The following is a 14,246-nucleotide window of genomic DNA, read 5'->3' as shown; positions in this document are numbered from 1 at the left end:
CACGGTCGAGCTGGAAGAAGGAAGGTCGGTTTCACGCTCGCCTAAAGACGAAGCCTCGAAGCGGATCCCCGCGGATGGTAGAAGCCACCGCGAGGTCCGTACCTCGCGAGGAGGAGCCAAGAAAGGGAAGAGAGAAGGTGGAGGAGAGAAACACGGTCCTCGGTTCGACGGGATGGGAATAAGGAGTTTATTTTCGTCGGCCATATGCGCGGTTTATTTCGACAGTCCGCTCGGCCACCCTAAATAGAGGTAGGGGTCCCCGTCCCCGAGGAAGACGTTTTCGGTGGTCGAGCCTCTCCGTCCTCGTTGTCATCCTCGATCCTCTTCGCGGCGTCGATTTCTTCAAACCCGCGCGCAGAAACGACGCTTCTCGGCGCGTGACGCTAATTGCTACCTGTTCCCGTTGGAATTATTGTGTTATCGTGGCGTTTAGGCCCGCCGGAGAGATCTCTCCTTACTGCCTCGCACTGTTACGGCAATGGTACTAATGACCACGTACGCCTTATTGGTTTTCAATTATGATTATTAGCATTTTTCCTGGTTATTACGTTCCTGGCTGCAGGGGCTTCGGATCCCTCTCGCGATTGCTTGATTACATCGTACGCGCAGTCGACGGCAGAACCGGACTTTATACATATTTATACAGTCGGGGACGAATCGTTGCGTATTATTAACCACTTTGATTCCACCGCAATTACATGTCGCTGGACAACGGGGCCCGGGGAAGACCCGGGAACGTGGGCGGGCAACAGATTTCCGATAACCGAGAAATCCGTCGAAGTGGATGCGTATGCAGACTCCGGATAATTGACATAAGACACTAAGTGAATTATGTGTTGTATAACAGAGTGTAGTAACCTTCGGTTACCTCCCCGCTCTTCGACTCCCGTTTCTCCTTCGTCAGCTACTTAGACACCGTTCGAACCTTTTCAATCCCTCGCGATTTCATTTCTGAGCTCCTTACGCGTCACAAGAATTCAGTCTTCGAACGAACGTTAAATATTAAATCAATGCTTACAGAATTAATTTTAAAACTTGCCCCGAAAATTTGACATAAAAATTACGAGATTCGTCCATCGAGAACCGCGAGCGTCGCCCGCGATGTGACGGGGAACGGTTCGACGTGGGACCGCGTGTTTCGGCTGCCCGCTCGTCCTCTCGAAATAGCGTATAGTCAGCCCGACGTGAGACTTCGCTTATTCTTGACCCATCGGCTAAGTATAGACCGCGACAGCTCGAAAGAAAGAAGCACGGGGAGCGAGAGAGCGTTATTCTCCCTGACGTCAGCGTCGAGTCGTCAGGACTCGGCGTCTTCGGCCGTCGTCTGTGCGCCCGACGCAGCCCGGGTACGACGGCACGGGGACGGCGTAAACGTATAATTGGCTGCACTTAAATCTCTATAACGCGGCAGTAAAAATGCGCGGTGCGCCGCGTAAATCAACACGAGCACGATATGGCCCCTAGCACCACGCGCCTACGGGGCCGTAAACGCGGCGCACACGCGCGCAAACGGCGCATGCCGTCGACAATTTTCGCGACTTTCCACCGGGGCGATTTATTGCCGCGGTAAATTCGTGCTCGATTCGGCGACCGTTTAATTTTCACCGACTACCCGGACCGAGACACTTGTTTCTGCCTGACCATCGGCCTCCACGTCGCGGATCCAACCCTCCCGTAAAATATTCTTAACCCCAAACTCGTAATCCATCGAAAACGCGACCTTTTTACCGCGAAGAATGCAAGAGATACCTCTCATCGTGTCGCTGTCGCCTCTCTTCGCGACACCGAGTCACCAGCGCCACCTGGGAGTCTCGATGCACGTTCCAAAACTTCAAGCTATCTAGGTTATCGTTACGAAACAACTTTCACTCCGGAGTATCAAATTTTTGACAGGTTTTCGTAATTAAAACTAGGTTTACTGAATTTTCTAGACGATTCGATATGGAATTCAACTGGAATAAAAGACGACGAACAGTTTGTTTAAAATGTTATTATCTTTTAAATTCGGAGCCCGTCAGTCGAGCGTTTACTATCTACCCGTTGCTTTAAAATTACAATCGGTCTATTGACAGTGGCGTTTTTTTTTCGGGCGATTGAATTGTAAATGAGGATAAACGAGGATTTTGTCCAGCTGCGCGATGCTCGAAGTCGGCAACGAGTCATTGATCTCGATCGCGGTCGGAGAAACGGCTTCGCCTTATCAGTGACAGGACGTGGGCTGTCGGTCACGCGTGAATAGCGACGCAGCTGGATTACGCGCGCGGCGATGCGCTTCAAAAGGCGCGCGGTTAGATTCTTAATTGCGTGTCAATACTTCGCGGTGAAATCGTTTGCGCGAACGCGGGGATGTTGAGCACTCTATTTTTTGGGAAACAAGAAATGCAACGTAGACGAGCATGATCTATCAGGCTGTACTTTAATCATTCGCTGTTTTCTATAATCAGTCAGATAAATGTTTCGAGCTCATGTTGTAGAGCTTACAGGCTCTGCTACTTGTATATTATACAGGGTGTTTGACCACACTTAGAAACAATTTTAATAGGAGATTTTAGAGACTAAAATGAAACGAAAACCAAGAATATCAATTTGTTGACTGAGGCTTCAATTTTCAAATAATTACATTGGCATATATTAGTCAGAGAATTGACCATTTATGGGTTAAAGAAAACAAGGACTTAATTCCTGAAATGATAGAAATTGTGGAGGAACCCCAGTTTGGCCACCATTACCATCTAACATTCTTCCCCGGAAGCTACCCCCTGAAGCGTGTACTCGCGTTTTCTAAGTGTGTCCGGTGCACGGTGTTCATCTTCGGTTTCTTGCTCGTGCCGGATGGTTTTTCGTAGGGATTAGTTCCTCCCGCGGAAATGAGAAATTCCTGACGGGCGCGCTTCTTCGGCTGATACGTCAGGGGCACGGTAACGGCAGCGCGCGATCGGCACGCTACATTAACTCGATTCACCGAGTAAATTAACTGCAATCAGGGGGACGGTCCGCTGGCCATTCCGTTATTCCGCTAGCCGGCCGTCGGCCGTTCCGCGCGCCTCTAGACCGCTCTATTCGCTCGCGTGGAGCCGTCGTTACGCCAGGAATAAGGGAAGGACGAAGGACTTAACGTCGTTTTTGTTGGCCGAGCGAGGACCATCCTCTCCGCCCCGATGGACGAAAACAAGCCTGCCCCCGAGGAAGGGAAACGCCGGCGACGCCAAGACTCCTGGCTCCTTGTGAAGCCAACCGTGAGGATTCACGCTGATGATGTGATTTCTTGGTGGTTATTCCGTGGTTGCGTATATTTAGTCTCCCCTCTGACCCGTTTGGTGCCTTGCACGGTCATATTTTGCGATGCTGCTTACCAGTTTCGAACGTCCATTCGTTCTATACCTGTTCGAATACTATAAACTATCTCAGTCAATGAACACACAGCTCCTCTCATGCTCCTCTCGTCGCTTGACAATCTAGGAATACGAATACCCACCAAACGATTCATAGGGGGTTGAAAAGATTAAAAGATCATCGATGGAACGTTTCATTGGCTGGTGTCGGAGAAGGTTCGGAGTGTTGCCACCCATAATCGAACATTCTGACCCTCGTCCATTATTTTCGCTCATACCCCCCTTCGAATCTCGTCCTGCGAATCGAATGGCAGGTGGTCGATGTCGATCCCCTCGTCCTGGTTCCTAGATCGCTGGAGGAAAACGATGGAACGCGAGTGCACGGTCGCGCTTGGGTCCTATTTCCATCGATCTCCCGTCGTTCCAGGCCGTCTGCTCGACGGACAAATTTTTCGTCCTACGACGACGACCTTCGGTCACCCTTTTTCCCCCGACGGTCCGGTTTGGACGAATTCAAAGTTAATCTCGGCCACGAGACCGTTTCTCCGGACGTAGGGCAGGCGGTGGCTGGCTGGCGCCCCCGGGCGACCTGTCATCGTGAAACCCCTGGGAGCACCGGGCTCACCCTGATCTCTCTGTTACGATAGAACCTTGGGAACCGGAGCCTTGGGCAGCACGATAAGGCTCGGTCATTTATAATCCGTCGGCGTAAGTAGCCTGCCGTTCTCTTTTCGCGCTGATTGAGAGAGAAAGGAATAAAGGGAGCCTCGAACTTCCGGCCGCTCTAGCGAGATGGATCGACGAGGACGTCAGGTGAATTCTGATGATGATGCTCTCCGCTCCCGACCGGGACCACTTTCGACCGTTACTTCTGCTCTACTTAGGCTACTGTTCGATAGACACGCGACCTTTAACTCCTGGACAACGTGGGTGGTTACCATTTTCTTCCGTTGCAATCTGTTTTCATCATTTTTCAGGGCTAGATTCTAAAAAAAAAGACCTTGTTTTCGAGTTATGGCGAGTTTCTTCTTTAACACACCTTCGCAACAAATGTTCAAAATGAGGCCTGGAGACTTTTATTATTGACTGTCTTACACTTTCCATTTGTCGAGGAATTGTTCGAATTTCATGGTAGCCTCGTACAATTCCTTCGCATATCTCGAAAACAAGATCAAGTAGGACGTATGTTTCTATGAACTTTTTTATTGTTTTCACCCTCTATTTGAAACGCGTTAGATAGATGGAACATCAAGCCAACCCAAATCTTCCAAGTTGAAATTCTCGACGTTTCGTAAAAGTTACAGCGTTTTGAAATATCGCGTAGAAATATGTTGGCATGGGGTGAGACGATTCGCGGAAAAGCACGTTCAATCTTGAATAAAGAAAATATACGCAATAAGAGTTTAGTAGCCCGTTTCGAGAGCCAAGAAACCTCCCAGCGAGCAGTCCATCGAGTTCATCAGCGTCCGAGATAATTAATGCGTGGCATGGATCTGACGGAAGGGGGGGGGGTATCGTACCCGTAACTGGCTGCTGGCCGATAATTTATAAAAATGATATTTGCCTCGGGAAAGCGTGACCGTAAGCCGTCTTAATATCTCTCATTACCGTCTCGATGCTCGAGTCCCCGGTGACCGTGCAATTAAAAAGCTAAGATTGATAAATGACGGGGAATTAATGCGCCCGGGGATGGAAAAGAAGGGACGGGAATGGGATGGCCTCGGAATCGGGGCTGGAACGTTTAGGGACCAGCCAGCGAAAGAGGGACAGGGTGATTGCGGGTGGCTTAATGGTGTTTGTATGCATGGGAACCGGCCTTTGGGGTGAGGTAGTTATCGCCCGGTATAGTTTGCGCCGAAAATCGGGACCCGTGGTTTAAAGTGCTCGAAAATCTTACCCTCGACAATATATTCCGAACGTTCAACGGGGAATTGCTTTTGGAATAATAACTCTTCACGCTTCAACGTTTCCAGTTAGATATTTCCAGTTGGATAGATTTCCATTTGCCATACAAATTTTTAAAGATTTCCCTGAGTTCATAAAAACTCATCTGTACTGTTCGCCAAGTTCTGTGACTTTTTTAACGATATATTTAAACGTAAGGGGGCGTAAAATTTGTAAGGAAATAAAATTTCTGTTACGTGTTTCGAAACGTGACGAACGGAAACGGTAGACCAGTTCGTTAGTATCTGGGAAGAACTTGTTGACTCGCGGAACAATACGATCGTAAAATGTCACCTTGGCTCGACGGTCCTAACAATCGGCGTCGGTCGATTCCAAGAATCGGCTCCGTTTAATTAGCGAAAACGTTCCGTACGCACTTTATTCTGTTGGAAACGTCGGTCTCCGTCCTTCAGGAAATCGGGGGACCCTCGAATTGTTGTCACGGAACACGGTACATTCGTAGCCTTGGTGCGGTCGAGTCAACACGCGTTTCATACCGATCCTAACATTGACGATTCGTGGCTACGATTTATCGTAATATTTAACGTTTATCGCGATATCTACGCTATCGGTGAGCGAGTATAGTTATTAAATATTAAATTGGCGCGTCATAGACTGGACTAAAGCTATTCGAGACGGCTAATTTCGAACGTTGGAAATCCAAGAAGATTGGAACGATGACTCCAGGTTAGATTCTGCTTTATTTCTTTGTCTCTGTCGTGTATTGACGTTATTTGGTAGTGTTTGTGAGCTTTATTCATCGAGGAATTTAGTAATCGTTAATAAATAAATATACTAACGAGTATCCATAATTTACGTGTTGAAACACCGTTTATTTGTCTTTTGTTTAGTTCTTCGCCAGACCTTGTTGCGACAACCAGTGTATCTTTTCAACATATAAACTGTATATATTTTATTACAAAAATTCCCCATTCTTTATTCCAAAATCCTACGTTGAGTGATTGAATTGAAATGAAATATCTCCGAGATCCAGAGCTCGTTGGACCATTTCTACAGCAATCGAGCCACTTATTAACGATCGTTTGTGTTTGAATTGTTTCAGGTGACGCGAGTAACGCGAGTATCGGCAGCGGCGAGGGCACCGGCGAGGAAGACGACGATTCTACGGGTAAGAAGAACCAGAAGAAGAGGGGCATCTTCCCTAAGGTCGCGACCAACATCCTCAGGGCGTGGCTGTTTCAACACCTCACGGTAAGTGTCTACGCTCGTCTTTCGTCGCGTCGACGACGTTCCTTGTCCGCGAGTCGTTCGAACTCGTCCCCGAGCGACGATCTCGTCGTTCGTCGTCCTCATCAGCGGCTCTGCTCCGGGAGCAACGTAGGGAAACGTCGACGAACGTTCGCAGGAAATTCTCTGGCACGCTCGGCGATCCGCGGATCGTTTATCGAACCGGCGTGGCCCCGGTACGGTTAAAACGACGCGCGACGAAAAGAAAACATTTCCCAAATTGCATTCGCCCCGAAACGAAAAGAAACGAGAGGAGTCAGGGGGGGGGGGGTGGAGACGGCGCCGCGTAGGGGTCCGGTAATCTCCTAATGCCTAGATAAGGAGCGCCCCGCGCGTCGCGGCGCTCGTCTAATGATTCACGGGTAATCTGAGCCGCAAAAAGCGCAACGCGATTAAAGGGAAACGCGGAGGGGTCGAGGGGGGCGGCGTTGGTAACCGCGGTCGCGTAACGTTGCGCAGCAATTCGAAGCACGGTACATTGTCCCTCATACTACGGACACCCCATAGATTTCGGGTGTGATCAGGTTACCTTGCGAGAGCGGTAATCATATTGCAGCTCGGTTAATGCCATTACCGCACCGGTAGGGGGTAGGGTTGCCAGCCACCCTCGAAACCACCCCGCAACCAGTCCTCCGCCCCCTTGCTGCTCACCGCCCCTCGCCGTGGCTTCCTCCTCGTTGCTCCGCCGCTAGCTTCGGCAACCCCCTAACAACGTGTATTGGATATGACGTCGGGGATAGTGGGTTCATGGTTTAATGCATATACGCTGTTTGCACGATGACGATATTGCGCTCGTGAAAAGACGAGCTCTCGCGTCGTGCTCCGATACCGAGCCTCGCCGCGTCGTTCCTCTTGTTCGGTTAATCGCGGCGTCGAGAGCTTCCAGAGTTAACGGCGTCATGCGTGGATGTTAGGCTTGAAAGGATTTTAATGTAAGTCGGGGGCGCGTCCGTCCGCCCCCCCCCCTCTCGCGCCTACCCGCTTTTGCTCGAGTTCGAATTGCCTCTGTCTTATCGCGATGCGTTAAGGGATTCACTGCACTTTAACCCTATGCGAAAATACATCAATTTCTTAAATAGATCGCTTAGATGCAAATAATAGAATTATATGTACTTTGATGAAAAATTAATTCTGGAGTTAAGTTTTAGTTTATGTACTTTACAATGGTCTAAAATCAAAATTTTACTTTTCAGGGCGTTAAAAACGAAGTACCGAGTCGCTAGCAATCGGATTCTTAGATGAAGTTAGTCTACCGCGATTAAAGTACAGTGATAAGGCATCGTTTGGCGCGCGATACAGTTCCGAAAGCGGGGTAAACAAAGTTCGGTCGAGCGTATTTCTAGAAAGGCTTATAGACGAAGACGTTTGTGGGAATGCCGTGACCTAAAATCTATTCGGTTTCCGTCGGCCGATTCCGTTCGAAATTAACCCGTGGGAGCGCCACGGGCGATAAATTAGGAACAATTACGAGGTAAAAATAAGTGCATCAGCGGGGCGCGCACACGATTCATGGATCCCGCTCCGACGGTCCATGGCCGCGCTATTACGCGGTATCCGCTGCCAGAAATTACGGCGGTTTTTCGCGACGGTCGTCCCGCGGGCATTCGTCTCGGCGTTATTACGAGCGATTAAGCGACTGTACCGTGAACTGGAATTCATTCGGCCGCGCTGGATACATATTACGCCTTAAAAGAGTAAGCGACTCGGGGCCAAGCGTGTATTCACTCGGCTGCCAGCCTCTTTAAGAGCTTCCACCCGACGTGCCCTTTTCTTTCTCTTCACCCGACGAATTACGGCCTCAACAGCCTTGATTTAGCGTCCTAATCTCTCCGCCGCGATGACTTATGCGCGCAACAAGGGCTAACGCTCTCGGTGCTCGGTCGCGCGCGACTGTTTCCTCCGGTAATTGCTACAGAACAGATGCACGAAACGGCAAATGTAACGCAAATCGGGTGCATCGCGTCCTGCCGATCTCGTACGCTCGATCGTGCGACAAACTATTAAATAACGAGCACAGAGATTCATCTTCGCCGCCTGTTTCACCAACTATATTATTCAGCCACCATTTGTCTTTTCTTCGATACTAGCTATTTTCGGGTTCTCCATTTTCTTCTGTTAACCACGCAAAATGGTCGTGACTTCTTTAGAGCAACGTCTGGAATATGTAGTCTTGCATAAGTTATGTTCTCTGACGTTGACTAAGAGTGCAAGAGTGCAAGTCATCGATGTATACACCTTTGTATGATCTTCTCTCATCTATTAATTAACCTTCGACGCTATCTTCAAAAAATTTCAGAAATTTTGATTAATATTGCAGTGATCGAAACAGTTGGTAATCGACGAGGATGTCGTACAAGTTCCCAATTATAATTATTAATTTTCTCAACTGTTTTTGCTGTGTAACGGTGGTAGTTTCTCCATGAAAGCTGCATCGTGGGTAAAGTTACTGATTTTGTTTTAACATGGTTGTTAATGATCTAACATTTCCTGGTGGAGTTCATTTTTCTCCCAGGCAAGTGTTGACGAACAGAGACGAATTTCTGGTCGGTTTTGGGTGGTTCTGGTCCACGGTGGGCGAGCAGGGGAATTCCAGATCGCAGTTTCACCCCGTCGAAACATTTCGGAACACGCGGCGGCCCCGCGCCAAGGAATTCGTCGGGGCGCGCCAATAACCTGTCCCCGTGCAGGAGTGCCGACGCCAATCCGCAAGCCGCGTTCCGCATCGACGCGGGGCACCGGTAAAGCACGCGGAGCATAGTTTACATACGCCCGTAGATAGATAGCCGCGTTCGAATAAGGAGCGGAGAGAACGGACGCGCGGTCGCAGACGGCCAAAAGGGAAAAGAGCCGCGCAGGTTTCGCCTGACGTTAGATCAAAGGAGACGGATACGCCGTGATGGAAGCAACACGACCGCGGACAGGAGAGGAGCGAGGCATCTCCCCGACGACCGAGTATAAATTAAATTAATTTGATAGAGGCGGTGCGTTCGTCGACTCCGCGAATCTCCTCGCTGAGCTTCGAACTTTTTTTCGCGGGGGAATGCTGGCCCCCGACCACCCCGGGGGTGGAATCCCGCGCGTTCCGGGCTAGGTATGTCTTTGAACTCGATTGTCCGGAATCCAATGGTTAGTTTATAAGTGTAGCCAAGGGTCATCGATCTACGTATAGTGTAATATCAAAATAATTTTTAACTAAACTAAACTTAGACTTAGATGTCATCACCAATCAGCCTAGGGGTCTCTTACCCCCTCAGTATTTTTCCCCCAGATAGTAAGTCGTACCTTTCCAGGTTGCACGTATGAACAAACGATAAATTTAAGAAATTGTTACGCAAAGAACGGCGACTCGCGATTTGTTTGTCCTGTAATGTCAACGTGAATAATGTGGACGTCATGGGACAACGTTAATTCGACGCAAGGATATTCGGACAGCGGGGGTGGCTGTCGGTGTACGAAATCGTTTCGGTTGTTCTGGCGAGAGGTCGACGTCTTTCTCTTGGTCTCTTGTTCTCTCGTCCTCTCTCTCTCTCTCTCTCGTTGGTTGTCATTTGGAAAGCCATCCGACGACCGCCCCTCACTGTCCGTCCGTACGTCTGTCCGAGCAGCCAGCGTACCAACCGACCAACCAACTCTGCGACCCTCCCCAAGTTTAATTAGACGGAAGAGGAGCATACATCATGGTCGACTCCGTGTCCCGACCTTCCGCGCCAGCCAACTTGGGCTTTCCAGAATTGTGGCCGCCGACCTACTACCGTTCTCCTATTCTGTCCTTGTGCACACCTTCGGGGGCGATGTTTCAAACGACCTGTCTGGGATCGACCGGAAGGACACGAAAGAACGCGAGAACGCTTCGCACCTTTTAATTCATTTGAATTTGTTCGAACTGTCTCCACGATTCTCCACTCTTCTACGAGGAAAACTTAGTATCATTGCCTATACTCCACAGTTAAATTCGTGATGTAACGTCCGTTTATTTATTTATTTCTTTATTCACGAAATTAAATAACCATTAGTAAAGAAAAAGATAATTACATAACAAAATTGAATCTTATGAGGCATGAGACTGACTGTGAGTAATAACGAGGAGATGCCAAGCAAAGAACACTTAAATGATAGAATCGAATGGTTAAATACATCGATCGAAGCATCAGATTTTTTTCACAGAATTTGCATACGTATTTCGATCTAGAATTTCCATCAAAATCGAGTTCAGCCACGTCCGTTGGGTATCAGCGAGGATTTCGGTAAAATTCACTCGGAGAATGTCCTCGAGCCAGTAACAATTACGCGTTGCCCGTCGTTCCAGCAATAATCCAAAGACCCTGGGAATGCACCGGTGCGGGAAAAGAAGAAAGATTGAAGATGGAGTCGACATATATAATCCATTTTAATTTACTCGGAAGATATATCCGTCTAGCTTGCAGTTTCCCCGCGACTTGGTTCCTTTTCGTTCTTCCATTTTCTACCTCCGCGCTCTCCCGTTCCACGATCTTTCTTCCCGCTTCGTCGTTCTTATCCCTGGATACCGGGGCGCAGTCTTCTTATATCAATGGAAGCATTTCGCGAAATTACATTTGCCAGTTCCGGGGGCCCCGCTGTATGCTACTCCGTTTCACGTATCGAGTGGCGCCTCGGAATCTCCCTTTTTCCCTTACGCCAAATAAATTTGATCGCGCCGCGCGTAAGCTAATTCCATATCAAATCCTTTCTCTGCGCGGTCCGCGAATCTTCAGCGCCTCCGACGGAAAATCTTATCCGAGTCGCAGGATTTAGATACGAAGAAGAAGCTATGAGGGGAGGACGGGGGGGTTGAAAATACTTAAAACGTTAATTAATTAGTCGTTGCACCAGACATCGATCTCAGATTTTATTTATGTCCCCACAAAAATAAATGTAAATCTTGCAGGCCATTTTATAGGTCCATTCAGTGTTGAACATATTATGCAACAAATTGTCTACCGATCTAGAATTATTAGTCTTGCACAAGAAACAATTTAGAAATTGTAAATACCACCATTTAGAATTCCTAATATTTATTCCGAGTTGTACTTGGAAATTTGTTATTTTAATTTCGGATTCTCGAGTCGTCCAAAAGCGAGAATTACGTAGATTATCAAAAGTGGATTCATGGGTGTAGTTGTAACAGCTGTTGGGGGACTGGGGAGAGGTTACGGGATACTGGAGGGGATAAATGAAAAGGAAAATCGATTTCGTCGATCGGTCGTAGCGTAACTCCTTACATCGGGTCATGGTAACGTAGACGAGAGAGGTGCTTTGGAACAGGAACGATTCTCATTCGATATTCCGTGTTGTAACACGAGCGCTGGAGCATAGTCGGGGCAATCAATAAGCCATCTAAGGCAGGTAACGCTGCTACGGTACAAACCGCAAACCGGCAATGCCATTATCCGCACACACCGGGGCCGCAAGCTGAGATGCAAGCGCGGTTTCGTCGAGATCGATAATGAAACGCGTTTCATTTAGCGTATTGCGCGCGTTCCCGTTCCAATATATCTTGCCGCGATCTTTAATTCATCCGTATCGCGCGCCGCGATCGAAGCCGCGAACAAAAACGGGGGGATCGATCCGGACGCGTGGCGGCATTCTTCCACGTTCGACTTCCCCGTAAACGCCATAATCCCCGCTCGACTTTTTCCGCGATCCATAGAATTGCTAATTCGTTATTTCCACCGAGCGTCGACAGCCTTTTAACGCCTCGATCGTCCATAGAATTTTTCTAACAAATACTTTTACTTCTCGTCGAACCCACAGATTTTGAATTATACTTCAAGATTCGATTCTTGACACAAAACTGTCAATTCCTATTCATACGTTCGCACAGTGTCGCGATTAGAGATACTAGCCGGACAAAACTCTTTCTCTTTTTTCTTTTATACAAATTTGTAAATTTTGATCTCCCTTTCAAAACAATAACAAGGGAAGCAAAGTGGTAGGAACATAAATTAGTCTTCGTGGCTCATAAAACTAAATTCTTCATTGATGATTGCAAGAGTACTTTCATCGGACGAGTTATCTGTTTCATCGTCGTTTAATTGCAATAAATTTTTCACTTTTAATGGTAGTGCGTTGTGGTTCGTAGAGAATAAAGAGTTTAGAAACTTATTTTCGGAGGTTAGAATCGAACGTGAACGAAGATTTCTCCAGTCTCGATGGGCACTGGAGTGCAAGGGAGGTTAAGTGATCGCAAACTCTCGGCGTAAACGCGTACTGGATCGCGAACGCATGGCGGTCAACGGCGTCGTCTGGTCGTTTGCTTCCATATCCGCGAAACACCATTTCTCGGCGTGCTAGGAACTCCGCGATCGCCCTTAAATCGCTCGAACACCGATCGTCCGCAGCGTTTCCGCCCCCACCTCGAGGCAATTGGAGACACCCCATCGGCAGTTCTCGACCTGGCAGCGGCGATATTCGCGGAAACGACGGCCGCAAAAGACGCCGGGGAACGGCCTGGGGCCGGGATATTTTAAACAATTTGCATAGACAATCATAGCGGCAGTTTTTTCGGCCGTAAAGGGGCTCTCTGCGGCACTCGAGCCGCCAGCTGGCTGACTGGTTGGCTACGTCCGCCCCCTCCGCCTCGACTACCGCTACCGGGAGCGTTTTATGCCGCCATAACCGTAGCGCGGCATGGCCCACTTAGATCTCCTATCTCGGTCCCGGCGTGGTGTCCGCGTACCGGCTGATATCTATTGTCCCCTTGCCACCCCTGGACCAGCCGTTTAACCGCCACGCTTCCGGTCCCGACCGTTCGTCCTTGCCCGTCGCTGGGTCAAGGTCCCACCGTTCCCCACCCAAGCGCCGCACGACCGTCGACGACTGTTTGATGAGTCTGTTAGCCGAGATTGCTGCCCTCCAGGACGCCGGACAATTGTTCCGCCGCGACGGCGACGACGACGCCCGTTGTCACCCCAGCCGCTCGAGGAGGACGCGCTCGAGACGTTTGCATACATCGACCGGCAGTTTTCCGCTCGAACAAATCCTCGTCGTCGCGCCCTAACCCCTCACCCTCCTGGGAGTCGATGCTTCGCTCTCTTCTGTCGTGCCTAGCTCGTGATTTTTTTCCCCCACCCTTCCGTTCGCTGCGTGTTTCTCCGTCTCACGATCTGCCTACGCAGAGATTTTTCAGGTGCTCGTGGAAAGTTTCAGGAGGATGGGGACTGAATTCAATATCGGCTCGTTACTGGGAATTTTTTTGGGGTGGTTCGAGTCATATGAATGAGAAGTTATTTTATTTAGAATTTACGTGTAATAATGCTAATTTTTCCATATTGCCTGATAATAGCATAGGTTGAGCATATAATGATTTCAAATATATTAATCACATGATGGACTGTCAGGGATGAGGAGAAGACCAGCTATAAATGTTAAATGATGATACTGTCGTATATTCCAATTTTCAAGATTTTCAATCTCGTCTCAATCTCCAGAAAAATATTTCCTATTGAATACTTAAATGGCGTTCCCCGTGCAATGAATTACTATTATCATAACTTATCGAGAGTCTTAAGCTTTTAAATTTCCTGGATTTCGAAATGTACGTCGAGCGGGTCGAAGCGAGAGAAGACATCGCGGAAGCGGGTGGAGAGTTCGGGCCAGACGACGTAATTTCCTCTCTAAGAGGGTAATCCGCTCGAAGCGACGTTTCTGTGCCTTCCCGGTTGTCCTTCTGGCATCGGTGAAAGGTACTCCCATTCGCGTCGC

The 14,246-nt window shown here is 48.7% G+C and overlaps 1 protein-coding gene across 4 annotated transcripts in view; it reads left to right on the top strand.

Annotated features, from left to right (window-relative positions):
* The window catches only part of LOC122399100 (homeobox protein homothorax), a 500,548-nt gene that overhangs the window by 306,971 nt on the left and 179,331 nt on the right, over positions 1-14,246 (top strand). For all 4 annotated transcript variants that reach the window (XM_043399504.1, XM_043399502.1, XM_043399501.1 and 1 more), the window contains one exon: positions 6,340-6,488. In XM_043399504.1, the coding sequence (XP_043255439.1) occupies positions 6,340-6,488 (149 nt within the window). The remainder of the gene's footprint in view (positions 1-6,339; positions 6,489-14,246) is intronic.

The sequence above is a fragment of the Colletes gigas genome, unplaced genomic scaffold (assembly GCF_013123115.1).
Source record: "Colletes gigas isolate AHSC1104 unplaced genomic scaffold, ASM1312311v1 Colletes_gigas_Sc00012, whole genome shotgun sequence".
NCBI classification, from domain to species: domain Eukaryota; kingdom Metazoa; phylum Arthropoda; class Insecta; order Hymenoptera; family Colletidae; genus Colletes; species Colletes gigas.
This window is presented reverse-complemented; position numbering and strand designations above follow the sequence as displayed.